General features: G+C 39.1%; 1 protein-coding gene across 1 annotated transcript in view; it reads right to left on the reverse strand.

The window, feature by feature from the left end:
* Positions 1-14665, reverse strand: part of CSMD3 (CUB and Sushi multiple domains 3) — a 1166690-nt gene that overhangs the window by 553599 nt on the left and 598426 nt on the right. The window contains exons 27-28 of the mRNA XM_077493847.1: positions 11325-11516; positions 7276-7414 (exon numbers count right to left, since the gene is read on the reverse strand). Coding sequence (XP_077349973.1) covers positions 7276-7414; positions 11325-11516 — 331 coding nt within the window. The remainder of the gene's footprint in view (positions 1-7275; positions 7415-11324; positions 11517-14665) is intronic.

Here is a 14665-nt window from a genome sequence, read left to right on the forward strand (position 1 = left end):
TTATAGTGCTGCCACTGACACCAAGGAAAGTGGGTTTATTATTAACGTTACTGACACCAATGCTGGGCATTTATTATTACTGCACTGACACAAATGAGGTGGGGGGGGGGGGGTATTTTTACTAACATTGATGTGCTATCAAGCTCATGAAGGCACTAGGCACTGGGAGTACAACAAAACTTTTCTAAGGAGTATGGAAAAAGGCTTCTTTGTTGTATTTATACTGGTCTTTTTTACTACATAACCTTCTCCATCCCTGTTCCTTTTCCCTAATTCATTCAAGATTGTCAGATAAAGCAAGTTTATTCAGACAAGCAGTAAATCTGTATGTATAGTCAAAACTTTTTTTTTTTATCTTTGAAAAGAACAAGCAAGGGTTAGAATCTCTGTCAGGGTTTTCTTGTTGACCTGATGACAATTGTCTTTGAAAAAAAAAATAGAATTAGAAATCCAACTTTTCTCAGTTGTCAGAAGAGGATAAATATTATAATGGAGCTATCCATCCTGGTTCTGTCCAAACTGTCCAAGTCAGGATTTCACACATTTTTCAGAGATTTATGCTTTCTAACATTTCTATGGTACTTGAAGTGAAAGGAAATCTTACTAACAGGAAAAAAAAAACTAAACTAAATGGGCTTGCTTAGTGTGTGCAATTATCAGCTTATCAGCTGCAATTAAACTTTTTGGCTGCATTAACTAAGTATTAACTAAGGATTAAGGATTTCCCCCCTTAATGACCAGGCTATTTTTTGCGATTCAGCACTGCATCACTTTAACTGACAATTGTTTGTGTACAACAATCATGCAACGTTGTACACAAACAAAATGTATCTCCTTTTTTCACACAAATAGAGATTTATTTTGGTGGTATTTGATCAGCTCTGCATTTTTTATTTTTTGCGCTATAAGCAAAAAAGACTGAAAATTTTGAAAAATAATTAAAAATGTTTTACTTTTTGCTATAAGAAATATAAAAAAAAGTCTTCATCAGTTTAGGCCAATATGTATTCTTCTACATATTTTTGGTAAAAAGATCAAAATAAGCATATATTGATTGGTTTGTGCAAAGGTTATCACGTCTACAAAATAGGGAATTTATTTATGGCATTTTTATTATTTGTTTACTAGTAATGGCAGTGATCAGCGATTTTTAGTGGCACTGTGACATTGTGGTGGACACTTTTGACCCTTTTGTTGGGTCCAGTGACATTTTTACAGCGATCAGTGCTAAAAATAACCACTGATTACTGTATAAATTACACTGGCAGGGAAGGGGTTATTTCTAGGGGGCAATCAAGGGGTTAAGCGTTCCCTAGGGAGGTGTTTCTAACTGTGAAGGGAGTGGACTGACTAAGGGTACAGAGAGATCACTGTTTCTGATCACTAGGAACAGCAGATCTCTCTCTCTTCCCCTGTCAGAATGGGGATCGTTCATTGTTTACATTGACAGATCCCCGTTATGGCTCTCTATGGAGCAATCGTGGGTGGCCAGCGGTCATCGTGGCCTCCAGCCACGTGCATTGGCTCCGGCGTCACACAGCAGGTGCATGCTATTGCTCTTAAAGTGGCCGACGTACAGCTACGGCGATTTCTGCAGCCATGCCAACCTGCCATAGTATAATGATGGCGGCTGATTGGCAAGAGGTTAATCAAATCTAGTGTCTGGGACAGTTTACTTTAAATGAATTATTATGAAGAAAATCAGTTTAATCCAATTGGAAATCTAAAGCTTCACTTCACCGATATAGTTAGGTTTCACTACCATAGGTTTTCAGCAAATCTTTGGGATTCACATAGTTCCTGAAATGTAGAATTTTGTAGAAAATATATAACAGCCTTTAATCTACGTCAGTCACAAAAGCTAATATCTTGAATGATTGGATGACCCAGCCTTCTTTCTATAAGGTGGACTAAGGGCAGCCATATTGGCAGTGTATGTTGGAGCTGTTGGGAAGAGGGGACAATTCTGGGCAGAGAGAAATATGTTTTTTTTTCAAATTTTGGCATTGCTACATGTCCCCCACTTTGAACTTTGTCTGTTGCTTTTGCAAATTTTCTCTCACTTCCTGTATGTGCCAGTGTCACAGTGTCATAAACTGAGAGGCTAGTAGAAACAAATTGCTAGGGATCCTTATGCTTCCCCAGTGTATCCAAAATGTAAAAAAAGGTTAAGCTTGACTTAAGTTTTAACTTACCCATCTTTCTTTTGGCAATTGGACCTATACAGCACATAAACAAAGTCTAAAAAATTGTATTTCCACAGTAGAAAAATGTACAGATTTTGATTAGCCCTTTGTCATTTATTTTGTAAGCTTGTTGGTGTTGAAAGATGACACATTGTTATTTTTTCTTCGGATACTACTTTCATTTTTCCTTATGCTTTCTTTGCTAGAGATTTTATTTTTGATTGTTGATATGATTTAACACGAATATATAGACTTGATTTTATTGAATTTTTACGTCCATTCCTATATTGTCTCTTGTCACATTTTATGTATGAATTTATTATCTGTCCATCACATTAAAGTTATGGTGAATTTAATTCAAAGATGGGGGTTGCAGAGCTACATAAATTCATATTATGAAGGCATATTCAGGAAATCTGAAAAAACTGTGATCAATCAAGAATTGTACAATTTTCTGCAAATCAATTCCATAATGGGCATTTGGTCTTCTACTAGTGCTACTAATGATATCCTTCATTGGCTATTTCATGAATGCATTGGGAACCTTCATGGCTCTATTGTCTTCAACAGAAAAAAATACAACTTTTTTCATTTCTAGAGGCCTTCTTGTGCAAAAAAAGTAACACGACAGGTGTCAATCGCAAGTAACATGTGTAGGGATGTTTTGAAATTTATTTTCCTGAAATGATGCTACCACATACCTGGTAAACTACTAATCTCTAACTCCCGAATGGGCTCTTTTTGGCCTATTTAATTTTCCAGGCATTAAAATCTCAAGGGGCTGGTTACTATCATATCCCTTGTGGCACAGAAGACTATTTTACAAAAGTGGATCTACCCAGAACCCCCTACTATTTCTTTATCTATAGCTAAATTATTGAATTTTTTTGCATGGAATGGGAGATTCGTCCCTGCATATGGAATTACAGGTTTACAATTTCTTCAACATTTGGGAATATTTCATTCAAACCTTGCCCGTAGAAGCTCAATAATCTATAATGCAATGCGTTCAACATATTCGGTGATATCTACTCAGACTCCTAGCCAATGATCCTCCAATTGATATTACATGTCTCTCTTAAATTGAATTACACATGTTAATCTAAAAATTGAGGCATCCCCCTCTTTGCTTGCTACTTACTAGTCCAACCGCCATCCCTTCAAATATTTCTTAATTTACACCACTAGACCCAGCACCACTAGGTCTCTTTCAACTTATACTAATATACTTTATATTGTCTTTCTTGATTTAATTTGTCAGCCAAATGTTGTGGCCATTTTCTCGATTGCATTCCCACAATAAAATGTAATTTAAAAAGAAAGTAAAGGGATGGTGCTATCAAGTACACAAGTGCAAAGCACACTAAATAAATATTCTAAATTACCTTAAGTGCACCCCAAAGAAAGAAAAGAAAGATGCAGATCATTTTGCTTAAGCAACTCAATTAACAAATTTGGCTTCTCCATTTGGCGAAATTTTGGCAACAGCAAAATTAGTAATTTTGGGACATAATCAATTTAGCTAAAATCCCTCCATTTTTCCCTAGTAATATGAGTGTCATGTATTCTTCAAAATGAAAAAGCAAAATGATATCTGTGGTTGGCTAGAAAATATTTGTCTGACAGCCAGCACCAATAGGTTTGATTATATACCCATAAACAAATACAATACATAGATGATGCAGCACCAACTAAGTGTTAACACGAGTCCTGAAAAGCACTTCATATAAAGTCCACCAACTGTAGATGGTAAAGATGATAGAGATTATAAAAAGATACCCACACCAACTGTAGTTGCACTCATCACTGCTGTGGGAGAAAGGGCAACCCTGCTTACCAGAATGTGTTGGCCCTCAAGTTATAGAGAGGTCAATAAACACATATATAGAGAACAGGGCAAGATGAATGGACAACTGGGCACCCGCTGTAAACCCCACTGTGGCTTCTTAGGAAAGATGTATCCTGCAATCCCAAGGCAGGAAGCTCATATTCCAAACAATAAGTGCTTAGAAAATGGCCTTTTACCTGCTTGTCTCTCCACAAGGATAGAACCACCTTTGTTCAGTCATTCATGGTAACCAACTTCTTCCTCTGTGTTCTGGACAACTAATTTTCAGAGCCTTTTCCAGTGGTCCATTCATCTTTCCCGGGTCTCTATATATGCATTTATTGACTATAACTTGAGGGTCAACTCATTCTGGTAAGTAGAATTACCCTTTCTCCCACAGCGGTGACAAGTGCATTTGCCATCCTTTTCACTATAGTTGGGGCTGGGATCTTTTTATCATCTCTATCATCTTTACCATGTACAGTTGGTGGACTTTATATGAAGTTATTTTCAGGACTCTTGTTAAAATTTAGTTGGCTCTGCACCCTATGTTTATTGTATGTATTATTCAAAACATGCCATTCTTAAACTTTTCACCAAGTCTTCACAATACACTCTAGTTAATTTTAAGGCATTATTACCATCATTCAAAAATAAATATATTTTTGGATTGTCATATGAATTTAAATCATTTTATAAAGTTGTGCCAATGCTTTAAATACGTGCATGGAGGCAGCCATATTTCCTTATTAAAACTAAATTTCAAACAATTGGCAAGAGTGAGCTTGAATACCATAGATCATCAAGTGACAGTGAACTTAAGTAAATAATGAATAAATGGCTAGGAATGTGGTGGTGGTAAGGTTTACACCAGGCTTTTTTGTCCCTTGAGATTAAGGATGAGCCAAAAGTACCTGGGTTCAGTTCAAGGTTCACAGAACGTGGATAAACTTTGGGTGCTGAATCGGGAACAAAATTAAATAAAAGTTGAATGCCCATTTTCTAAGCTAATAGGCAGGAGATTGCCAGAAAAATAATTTAGGGGGTTGGGCACTGCCCTGGGGAACATGTATCAAACCAGAAAAAAAAATAAAAAAAAAATGCCTGGGAGATTCTCTTAAGATGCCTGAGAAGTGGATCATATGTACAATGTATACAACCTACTACAGCAAAACTGGCATTTGCAAAGACATAAAATGCAGTTTAAATTGCTTGCTGCTAGACTAGGGTCTGATATATAATGAATAAATGCCTTGTCCTATGGTTTTTGTGGTCTGTGGGTGGGGGGCTTTTCAGGATCTGGTACTGCCCTTTAACAATAAGGAGATACTGCCCTTTGTGGGAATGAGTTGGGATACTATGCACCCCTATTCATTCAGAAAAAAGTGAAAAGTATGCCTTCCCAGCCAGCAAATGAATGGGGCCAGGTGATGTTACAGGTTGTGAAGGACATGGTGGGTGCTAGTACCTGCCATTTATTTAGCAACCACTTTCAGCAAAAAAACTGTCTTGTATAGTAGCAGTATTTCTATTGCCACTTTGGCCCTTGCTGAACAAGTGAAAAGTACAGTTTTCAGAGGAACACTTTAATAGGCAAAATGTTATCCAAACACAAAACTTTGAACTCATTCCTGCTGGAGATAGGCTTTCAAGCATCCTTTGTGTCTTTAATGTTGACAGTTTGTTCAGTGCTCACATATTATACCTAAGCTACCATAAAGTAAAAGGGCTCACAGTAATCAAATGAGTAAGCTTCAGACCAATAACTGAATAGAGATTTTTTTTTTTTAAATAATATGGTCATTGTATTAAAAAATTCATGAAAACTCCTCCAAGGCTATAGCTCAGGGCAGCAAAATGCACTATATTTAATTGTTTTTTATTGCTATGTACACAGGAAAGTGTAATTAAATGAAATACCTTTAAATGCACTATAAACTTTTTCCAAAGTTCCACATGTGCTTTTGACATTTACAAACATTTTGTGGATAATAGCCCTGCACAGAAGGAACTTTGAACACTTTCACATTCATCATTGGATTTTCTCTTACTATTGGTAATTATATGCTTAACCACTACAATACAGGGCACTTTCGCCCCCTTCCTTCCCAGCCCAATTTTCAGCTTTCAGCGCTCTAGCGCTTTCAGTGACAATTGCGCGGTCATGCTACACTGTACCCAAATGAAATTGTTATCATTTTGTTCGCACAAATAGAGCTTTATTTTGGTGTTATTTATTCACGACTCCGTTTTTTTTTTTTTTTGCGATATAAGCGCAAAAATAGCGGAAATTTGGAAAAAAAACAATATTTTCTTTTTTCTATTTGAAAAGAAATCCAATAAAATCAAATTTTGTCATAAATTTAAGCCAAAATGTATTCTGCTACATGTTTTTGGTAAAAAAAATTCCGTTAAGTGTATAATAATTGGTTTGTGTGATCACGGACATATGTACGCAAATGATCATGTACATATGTGTGCAGGTGATCACGTACATATGTGTGCAGATAATCATTGGGACATGTGATTTTAGTGGGACATATGTGGGGGACATGTTTTTATTATTAGGGACATGTGTTTTTATTATTTGGGGACATGTATGTTTTGGGGACATGTGTGTTTTGGGGACATGTGTGGGGACTGTGTTTGTACTGTGTGGTGTGTTGTGTGTTTACACTACACTGATGATCAGTGAGTAAAAAGCTGTAAAAAGCAGCCCATACTCACTGATCATCAGCCGGCTGCAGCGTTCTGCTCTCCTCTCCTCAGCGGTGACTTCCGTGTGAGGAGAGGAGAGCTGATTGCCTAGCAACCGGCTGTTTGTTTACATCACATGACGGCCGTGATTGGACACGGCCGTCATGTGATCAGGAGGGCCAATCACAGAGCCCTCCTGCCGATCTGAGATGTGCCGTGTCCGGGTGACACGAGCACATCGGGATCGCGCCGCTGCGCGGGCACGCGCTATCCCGCTACTCCTGAATGACGTTCCTAAACGTCCTATCAGGAGTAGACGGCTCCCACCCGGCCGTATATATGCATTTGCCGGGTGGGAAGTGGTTAAGGAGCTTATTGCACCACTGGTGAACTAGTTTTTCAAAGTGGCACTTTATTGGCCTGTCAGAAAGTAAATCAGCCCTTAAATTGTGTGGAAACTAACCACCGAAGTAGCCAGAGACGATGGGTTACACATGAAAATAGACCCTAATAACCACCTAAGAAAGTTTCTAAAGCGCGCATTTTATTTTTTTAGAGACCTACCTAATGAAAGCCAATGAAATTACATAGTCTGTATTGACAGTAATTGTCCAGTCACAATCTCTGCTGTGTGGATATGGATGAGGAAAATTTGGAGACAGAATAAATCCGGCAGACCCTGTTAGATTGCCACCACATGGAGCTGAAAAATAGTAATAATTTGTTAGTTGTATACAGAATAAATCATTTTAAACTATTTAAAATATTGTAAAGAACTAGAAAATATCTGCAGGGTAGGAGTGGAAGACAATCATGGGTTAGCCAAAATATAGCATGATAAAGTATCACATATCAATGTATTCTGCATATTTGCATAGAGCGGCTCTCAGTTGGAAGCACATCTAATTAAGAAAAATGGATTCTGCCAAACACAGGTTAAAAAAAAAATTACTTCATACACATATTTTAAGTCTCTGTCACTTGTGTATACTGTATGTATAACTCATCACCATGCTTCAATACAGTATTTCTTCTAAAAGGGCTATACTGTACATCTGCTAGGAATCACAGGGAACTCAAAGCATAGGTGTTGCATGGAATATTTGGTAAATATGTAAATCTTGTATCACTGGCACAGCACCCATCCATGTACTAAGGGCCTTCCCATCCTGTGCACAAGTCGATCATATAAACAAAATAAATTGCTTCAGGACATATACTATATAAAAGCACCCCCACATGACAAATGTTGAGTAATAGCCAAAAAAATATAGAACGTTGATTAATCTCTACAATTAACAACAGATGTGCCGAATCTACTTGTAACATTAATTACACGTCTGTTGGTATAAGTAAAAAGTAATACAATTTCTACACATTTTTGAATGTTTTTAATCCTTTGTCTTGTAGTTGTACATTTATATATGTTCTGTAGATTTTTTTGCATATATAATATGTAATTCTTGTCAATCTGTTGGCACTCGTTAAAGAAATCATTGGAAAATAATAATTTCAATATATCATATATATTTGGACATCCCTACAAATTAAAGGAATCTCTTGGGTACCCCCAGATCACCAGAACTTGTGTCCCGATTGGAAGGTTTTCCCTTTATTACTTTTCTGGGGCAACCCAAAAGTAGAGATTTTCTTTTACTTTCACTTTTAATGATAATAGTAAAGAGGACACATAGAGAGGGGGTATCCCTAACAGGGGCACAGACAGCAATAAAAACTGAGAAGTGTTCTAATCCATCTCTCCTCTATTACAAAAAAAAGTTTTACCTTTAGTTATACTTTTAAATTAGGGGTATATTTGTACAGCAGTATGCATGACTTTCTCCAAACATTTACTGGTGGTGAATCAATCAGTCATTTAAAATAATGCACCTGGAATATTCACCTGCAGTGAATGTTTTGGTCATTAGCAGATTCACTGTTTTATAGATACAGTATGCTCCTTAACCACTTGACCACTGGGCACTTAAACACCCTTAATAACCAGACCAATTTTCAGCTTTTGGTGCTCTCACATTTTGAATGACAATTACTCAGTCATGCAACACTGTACCCATATGAAATTTTTGTCCTTTTTTTTACACAAATAGAGCTTTCTTTTGGTGGTATTTAATCACCTCTCAGTTTTTTATTTTTTGTGCTATAAAAGACAAAAGCCCGAAAATTCTGTGAAAAAATGAATTTTTCTTCGTTTCTGTTATAAAATTTAGCAGATTAGTAATTTTTTCTTCATAAATTTTGGGCAAAATGTATACTACTACATATCTTTGGTAAAAATAAGTACAAATTGGTGGATATTATTTGGTCTTTGTGAAAAATTATAGAGTCCACAAGCTATGGTGCCAATATCTGACAATTGATCACACCTGAAGTACTGATGGCCTATTTCAATTCTTGAGACCCTAACATGCCAGAAAAGTACAAATACCCCACAAATGACCCCTTTTTGGAAAGAAGACATTCCAATGTATTTAGTAAGAGGCATGATGAGTTTTTTGAAGTTGTAATTTTTTCCCACAATTCTTTGCAAAATCAAGATTTTTTTCCTTTTTTTTCCCACAAAATTGTCATATTATCAGTTTATTTCTCACACACAGCATATGCATACCACAAATTACACCCCAAAACACATTCTGCTATTAATCCCGAGTACAGCGATACCACATGTGTGAGACTTTTACACAGCATGGCCACATACAGAGGCCCAAAATGCAGGGAGCGCCATCAGGCGTTCTGGAGCACCCAGGACAATTCTGACATTTCTCTCCTACATGTAAAAATCATCATTTATTTGCTAGAAAATTACACAGAACCCCAAAACATTATATATTTTTTTTTAGCAAAGACCCTGGAGAATACAATGGTGGTCGTTGCAAATTTTTATCTCACACGGTATTTGCGCAGCAATTTTTCGAACCCGTTTTTTTGGGGGGGAAAAAAACCCAGTAAAGTTAGCCCAATTTTTGCATAAAGTGAAAGATGAAGTTATGCTGAGTAAATAGATATTGAACATGTCACTCTTCAAAATTGCACATGCCTGTGGAATGACGCCAAACGTCGCTACTTAAAAATCCCCATAGGCGACGCTTTAAATTTTTTTTACTGGTTACATGTTTTGAGTTACAGAGGAGGTCTAGGGCTAGAATTATTGCTCTCGCTCTAACGTTCACGGCGATACCTCACATGTGTGGTTTGAACACCATTTTCATATGTGGGCGGGGCTTACGTATGTGTTCCCTTCTGCATGCGAGCACATGGGGACAGGGCCGCTTTAAATTATTTTATTTTTTTTTTATTGTTCATTTTACTTTATTTATTTTAGTTTGACATCTTTTTTCAGCAAAAATAAATTTTTGATCACTTTTATTCCTATTACAAGGAATGTAAACATCCCTTATAATAGGAATATGGGATGACAGGCCCTCTTTACAGTGAAATCTGGGGGTCAATATGACCCCACATCTCACCTCTAGGCTGGGAAGCCTGAAATAAAAAAAAATAAAAAAGATTCTGGCTTTGATCGTATTGGCGAGTTGGTAGAAGCACCGGAGGGCGGTGAGGGGTGGGGGGGGCATCTATGGCTGGGTATTGCAGGGTATCACCGAGTATGGCTGGGTATCTCTGAGTATGGCTGGGTATTGCAGGGTATCTCCAAGTATGGCTGGGTATGGCAATTTATGGCAGGGTATTGCAGAGTATTGGTGGGGTATTGGCGGGGTATTGGCAGATATTGGCGGGTATTGGTGGGGTATTGGGGGTATTGCAGAGTAGTGGCGGGTATTGCAGAGTATTGCGGGTATTGCAGAGTATTGGGGGGTATTGCAGAGTATTGGGGGGTATTGCCGAGTATTGGAGGGTATTGCAGAGTATTGGGGGGTACTGCAGAGTAATGGCAGGGTACTGCAGAGTAATGGCAGGGTATTGCAGAGTAATGGCAGGGTACTGCAGAGTAATGGGGGGTACTTCAGAGTAATGGCAGGGTACTGCAGAGTAATGGCAGGGTATTGCAGAGTAATGGGGGGTACTGCAGAGTAATGGCAGGGTACTGCAGAGTATTGCAGGGTATTTCAGAGTAATGGCAGGGAATTGAGGGGTTAAATTCGGTGAGCAGCAATGTGGGCACTGCAGATGCAGCCCACAGCGCTGCTAACACTGATGTCTTTCCCCTCCGCTGTACCGATCGGTACAGAGAGGGGGAGGGAGGAACCGGCGTCATAACATGACGCCAGTTTGTTTACAAGTGATCACGTGGTAAACGGCCACGACGAGCGGCTGTTTACCGTGATCCATTTACCGTGATTCGTGATGCGCCGGGTCCCCCAGGGGGCGCGCGAGAGCAGAATTCTGGGAGACCGTTAATTGACGGCCTCTCAGAGTTAAACAACCGCCCTGAAGCCGTTAATCGGCAATGGGCGGTTGTTAAGTGGTTAATACATTAGTTATATAATAATAATAATAATAATAATAATAATAATAATATATTTATTCATTCATATTCATCCTACAATACAAAAAAGAAGGATATATGCTGCTTTCATTTAATTTCAATAAGTTCAAACATGTATGTGAACATTAAAAAGGAGATCAAAATGTACCTATGCATGATGGAGGACTTGGCTGCCAAAAGAATCTGTTGTCTACTTGAATACAGGTTATTCTTTCCTCCCCTTGTAATTCATAGCCGGGGTCACATTGGAAAATAACTGTATCCCCTGGTTCTCTTCCATCCCCATTGCGAGTGCCATTCATCGGAACACCGGGGTCTCTACAGGCTGTAGCCACAGAGCCTGAAGACAAAATATAAAGTATTGGGATGATTTGCTAATATTTACATTTTTAAGGAATAATACAGAACCACTTCAGGGTAACAATAACCATGCTCATTAACAAGCAAATCCAAGCTAAAAAAACACTGCCCATGATAAATGTATAGAGTTCACTTATTTCATCTTGGCACATGATTTAAAACATTAAAGCGGGAGTCCACCGGGACTCCGCGTTTTTTTTTTTTTTTAAAAGCCAGCAGCTACAAATACTAGAGCTGCTGACTTTTAAAATAGTGACACTTACCTGTCCAGCGTGCCCGCGATGTCGGCACCCGAAGCCGATCTCTAGGTCGCCTGTCGGGTCCTGCCGCCGCCATCTTGGGTATGGGAATCAGGAAATGGAGCCTTTCGGCTTCATTTCCCGGTTCCCTACTGCGCATGCGCAAATCGCGCTGCGCAATAAGGACGCTCCCCGCTGCCTCTGGGATCTGTGTGTTTCCCAGCAGGCAGAGGGGCACTTGCGGGAAGGGGCGGGCACTTGCGGAAAGGGGCGTAAGTTACGCCCCTTTCCGCAGAGAGCTATCCCGGAAGTGGGTGCAGTTACCTGGATTATCCAGGTAACTGCACCCCCCTCCCCCCTGAAAGGTGCCGATTGTGGCACCGGAGGGGGGGAGGGTTCCGATGAGCGGAAGGTCCACTTTAGGGTGGACCTCCGCTTTAACCATAAATCCTTGCTGCCAGAGTGAGAAAGGCTTTGACAGTGCACCTGAGTAGGACTGCAGCCCATTGCCAATGATTGTATGCTATAGAGCCTTTGTCTATTAGAACTACAACTCCCTGCACCTAACAATTCCAAAATTGTTTTGATTTAGATAAAAGGTTAGCCTTATTGCTGGACCTTCTCTGCTGTTGGATATGTTTCTTTATATATTTTGAATGTGGTATTGGCTTTAAGTGCAATCCAAAATACTTTTATTCAATGGCCAGGATGAACTAATGCTGTATATATGAATTACAGTACAGGGACACAAGTTTAAACACAGGTCACCTTCTGTATACATATTATAAGGTCATATTAACCACTTAAGGATCGCCTCACGCCGATATACATCGGCAGAATGGCACAGCTAGGCACAATCACGTACCTGTAGGTGGCTCTTTAAGTGACTTTAAGTGACCCAGTCCTGAGCTCCGTGACTGTGACCGCGGGACCAGCGGACCCGATCGCCACTGGTGTCCCACGATCTGGTCACAGAGCTGAAGAACGAGAAGAGGTCTGTGTAAACAAACCTCTCCCCGTGCTTCCTAGTGTGGCTGCAGCCGATCGTCTGTTCCCTTTTATAGGGAAAGACGATCAGTGACGTCACATGCCAGGCCACGCCCCCTACAATAAAAAACACATAACGTCATACACAACACCTACACTACCCCCTAGTGGTTAACTCCTCCGCTGCCAGTGTCATTTACACAGGAATCAGTGCATTTAAATATCACTGAAATTTGGGGAAATTGCGGTTTGGACAGGAACCACACTGCATTCCTGTTCAAATCGCATGCTTTTTTTGCAGTGAGATTTGCACTCATTCATTTTGTATTAAAGCAAATCGTACTGCAAAGTATCAGTTTAGTTATTGGGAGCACCCATGCGATCTGATTCCAATGTAGACCAAGAAAAGGGTCCTGCACCATGTTGGTGCGAATGCGAATTCAGCCATACAGTGTGTATGGCTGAATTTGCATCGCACAGACATCGCATGTGATCTGCACAGCAGTGCGGTGCAAATCACATGAAATGTCTAACATCGCACCAGTATGAACCCAGCCCTAATATTTGACTATAGTTTCTCTCACTACACAAGTGCTCTCAGCCACCTCTCAACAATTGACACTCTCACAAATTGGGGTTAAGATGATTATACACGGTGCGAATTTTAACCAGTTTCTGATTAACTGGTCAAAATGTGTTCAGTGGGTGGCACGTCAGATGCCTCCTGCCAGACATCCTTTGATTGAAAAATATTAATGGGAAACATCTTTGCCAAATGGCGCCAGCATCCAGTCAGATGCCGGCATTGTTCAGGTATTTAAACAGCTGGAAGGGCCAGTTGTCAAAGTACTAAAGCCACAGTGAGGGATTCTTCTATCCCTATTCTGTGCAGTGTGGATGGAGGAATTTGTTAGACTTTTTCTATTCTGCTTACACATTGAGAAAGAAAAAGCTATATGTGTTCATGGTCAGCATTAAATGACCTACAAGACCCAATATATCCTGCAGCTTTGTTAACAGTTGGGGAGGGAAAGGTTGTCCAACCTTGCAATTGGGTAGACTGTATGCAATCAATCACTAAACACTTACACTTCACTTTATATTTACACTTCCCCTGGGGGTGTTTGGAATAAATCTAACAAGTTCAACACATAATACACTTAATAATGTTTTCTTTTTTATGAACAAGCCAAGTGATCTTATGACATCTTATATTGCTATCACTAATAAGGTAAAAATATATTCACACCTTAATTATAAATGAAATTAACAAGATATACATTAAGAGAAATTACATTTAATTTCAATCTGCTCATCACAGTGATAATTATGTTTCCAGTCACATGTATGTCACAGCATAATTTTGAGCTAGGATTGTATAGCCAGTAATTATTATTTGTGTGAACCAACATATGCAATAATCATATAAACTGTTCATTTTGCAGAAAGTCAAACAATTGAATAATAGAAAGTAAGTTTAACTTTGCAAAACAATCCACTATGTTGTCCCATATTGGTATAGGAGCATAGTGTGCTAAGCCTACCTAGAACGATGTAGTTCAAATATGCATTTTTAAAGAAGTCTTCTTAAACATTTCTGCAGCCAGTAATAGCTGCATCCTGAGTTATTGCAGTAGCTGTTGGGACCAGTGCCCCCTAGTGCCACAGGAGGGAATGCCATCCTTTTCATTTGGGCCACGCATGCACATTGTTAACTCCCTTCTACTGACTACGATGAGCTCTGGAGGACAGGTGAGATTACGCACTGTGCATGTGCACCCTAAAAGAACAGGACAGCATTGCCCATCAGTTGCCTAACAGTTATAAAGGAAATTTAAAAAATATATTATTGATAGCGTGCTGTATGTTTTATGGAAGTCATCACAGCTTCTTAACTGCAAAG

This window comes from Lithobates pipiens, unplaced genomic scaffold (genome assembly GCF_037356315.1).
Source record: "Lithobates pipiens isolate NorthernLeopardFrog02 unplaced genomic scaffold, aLitPip1_a1.2 Scaffold_19, whole genome shotgun sequence".
NCBI lineage: Eukaryota > Metazoa > Chordata > Amphibia > Anura > Ranidae > Lithobates > Lithobates pipiens.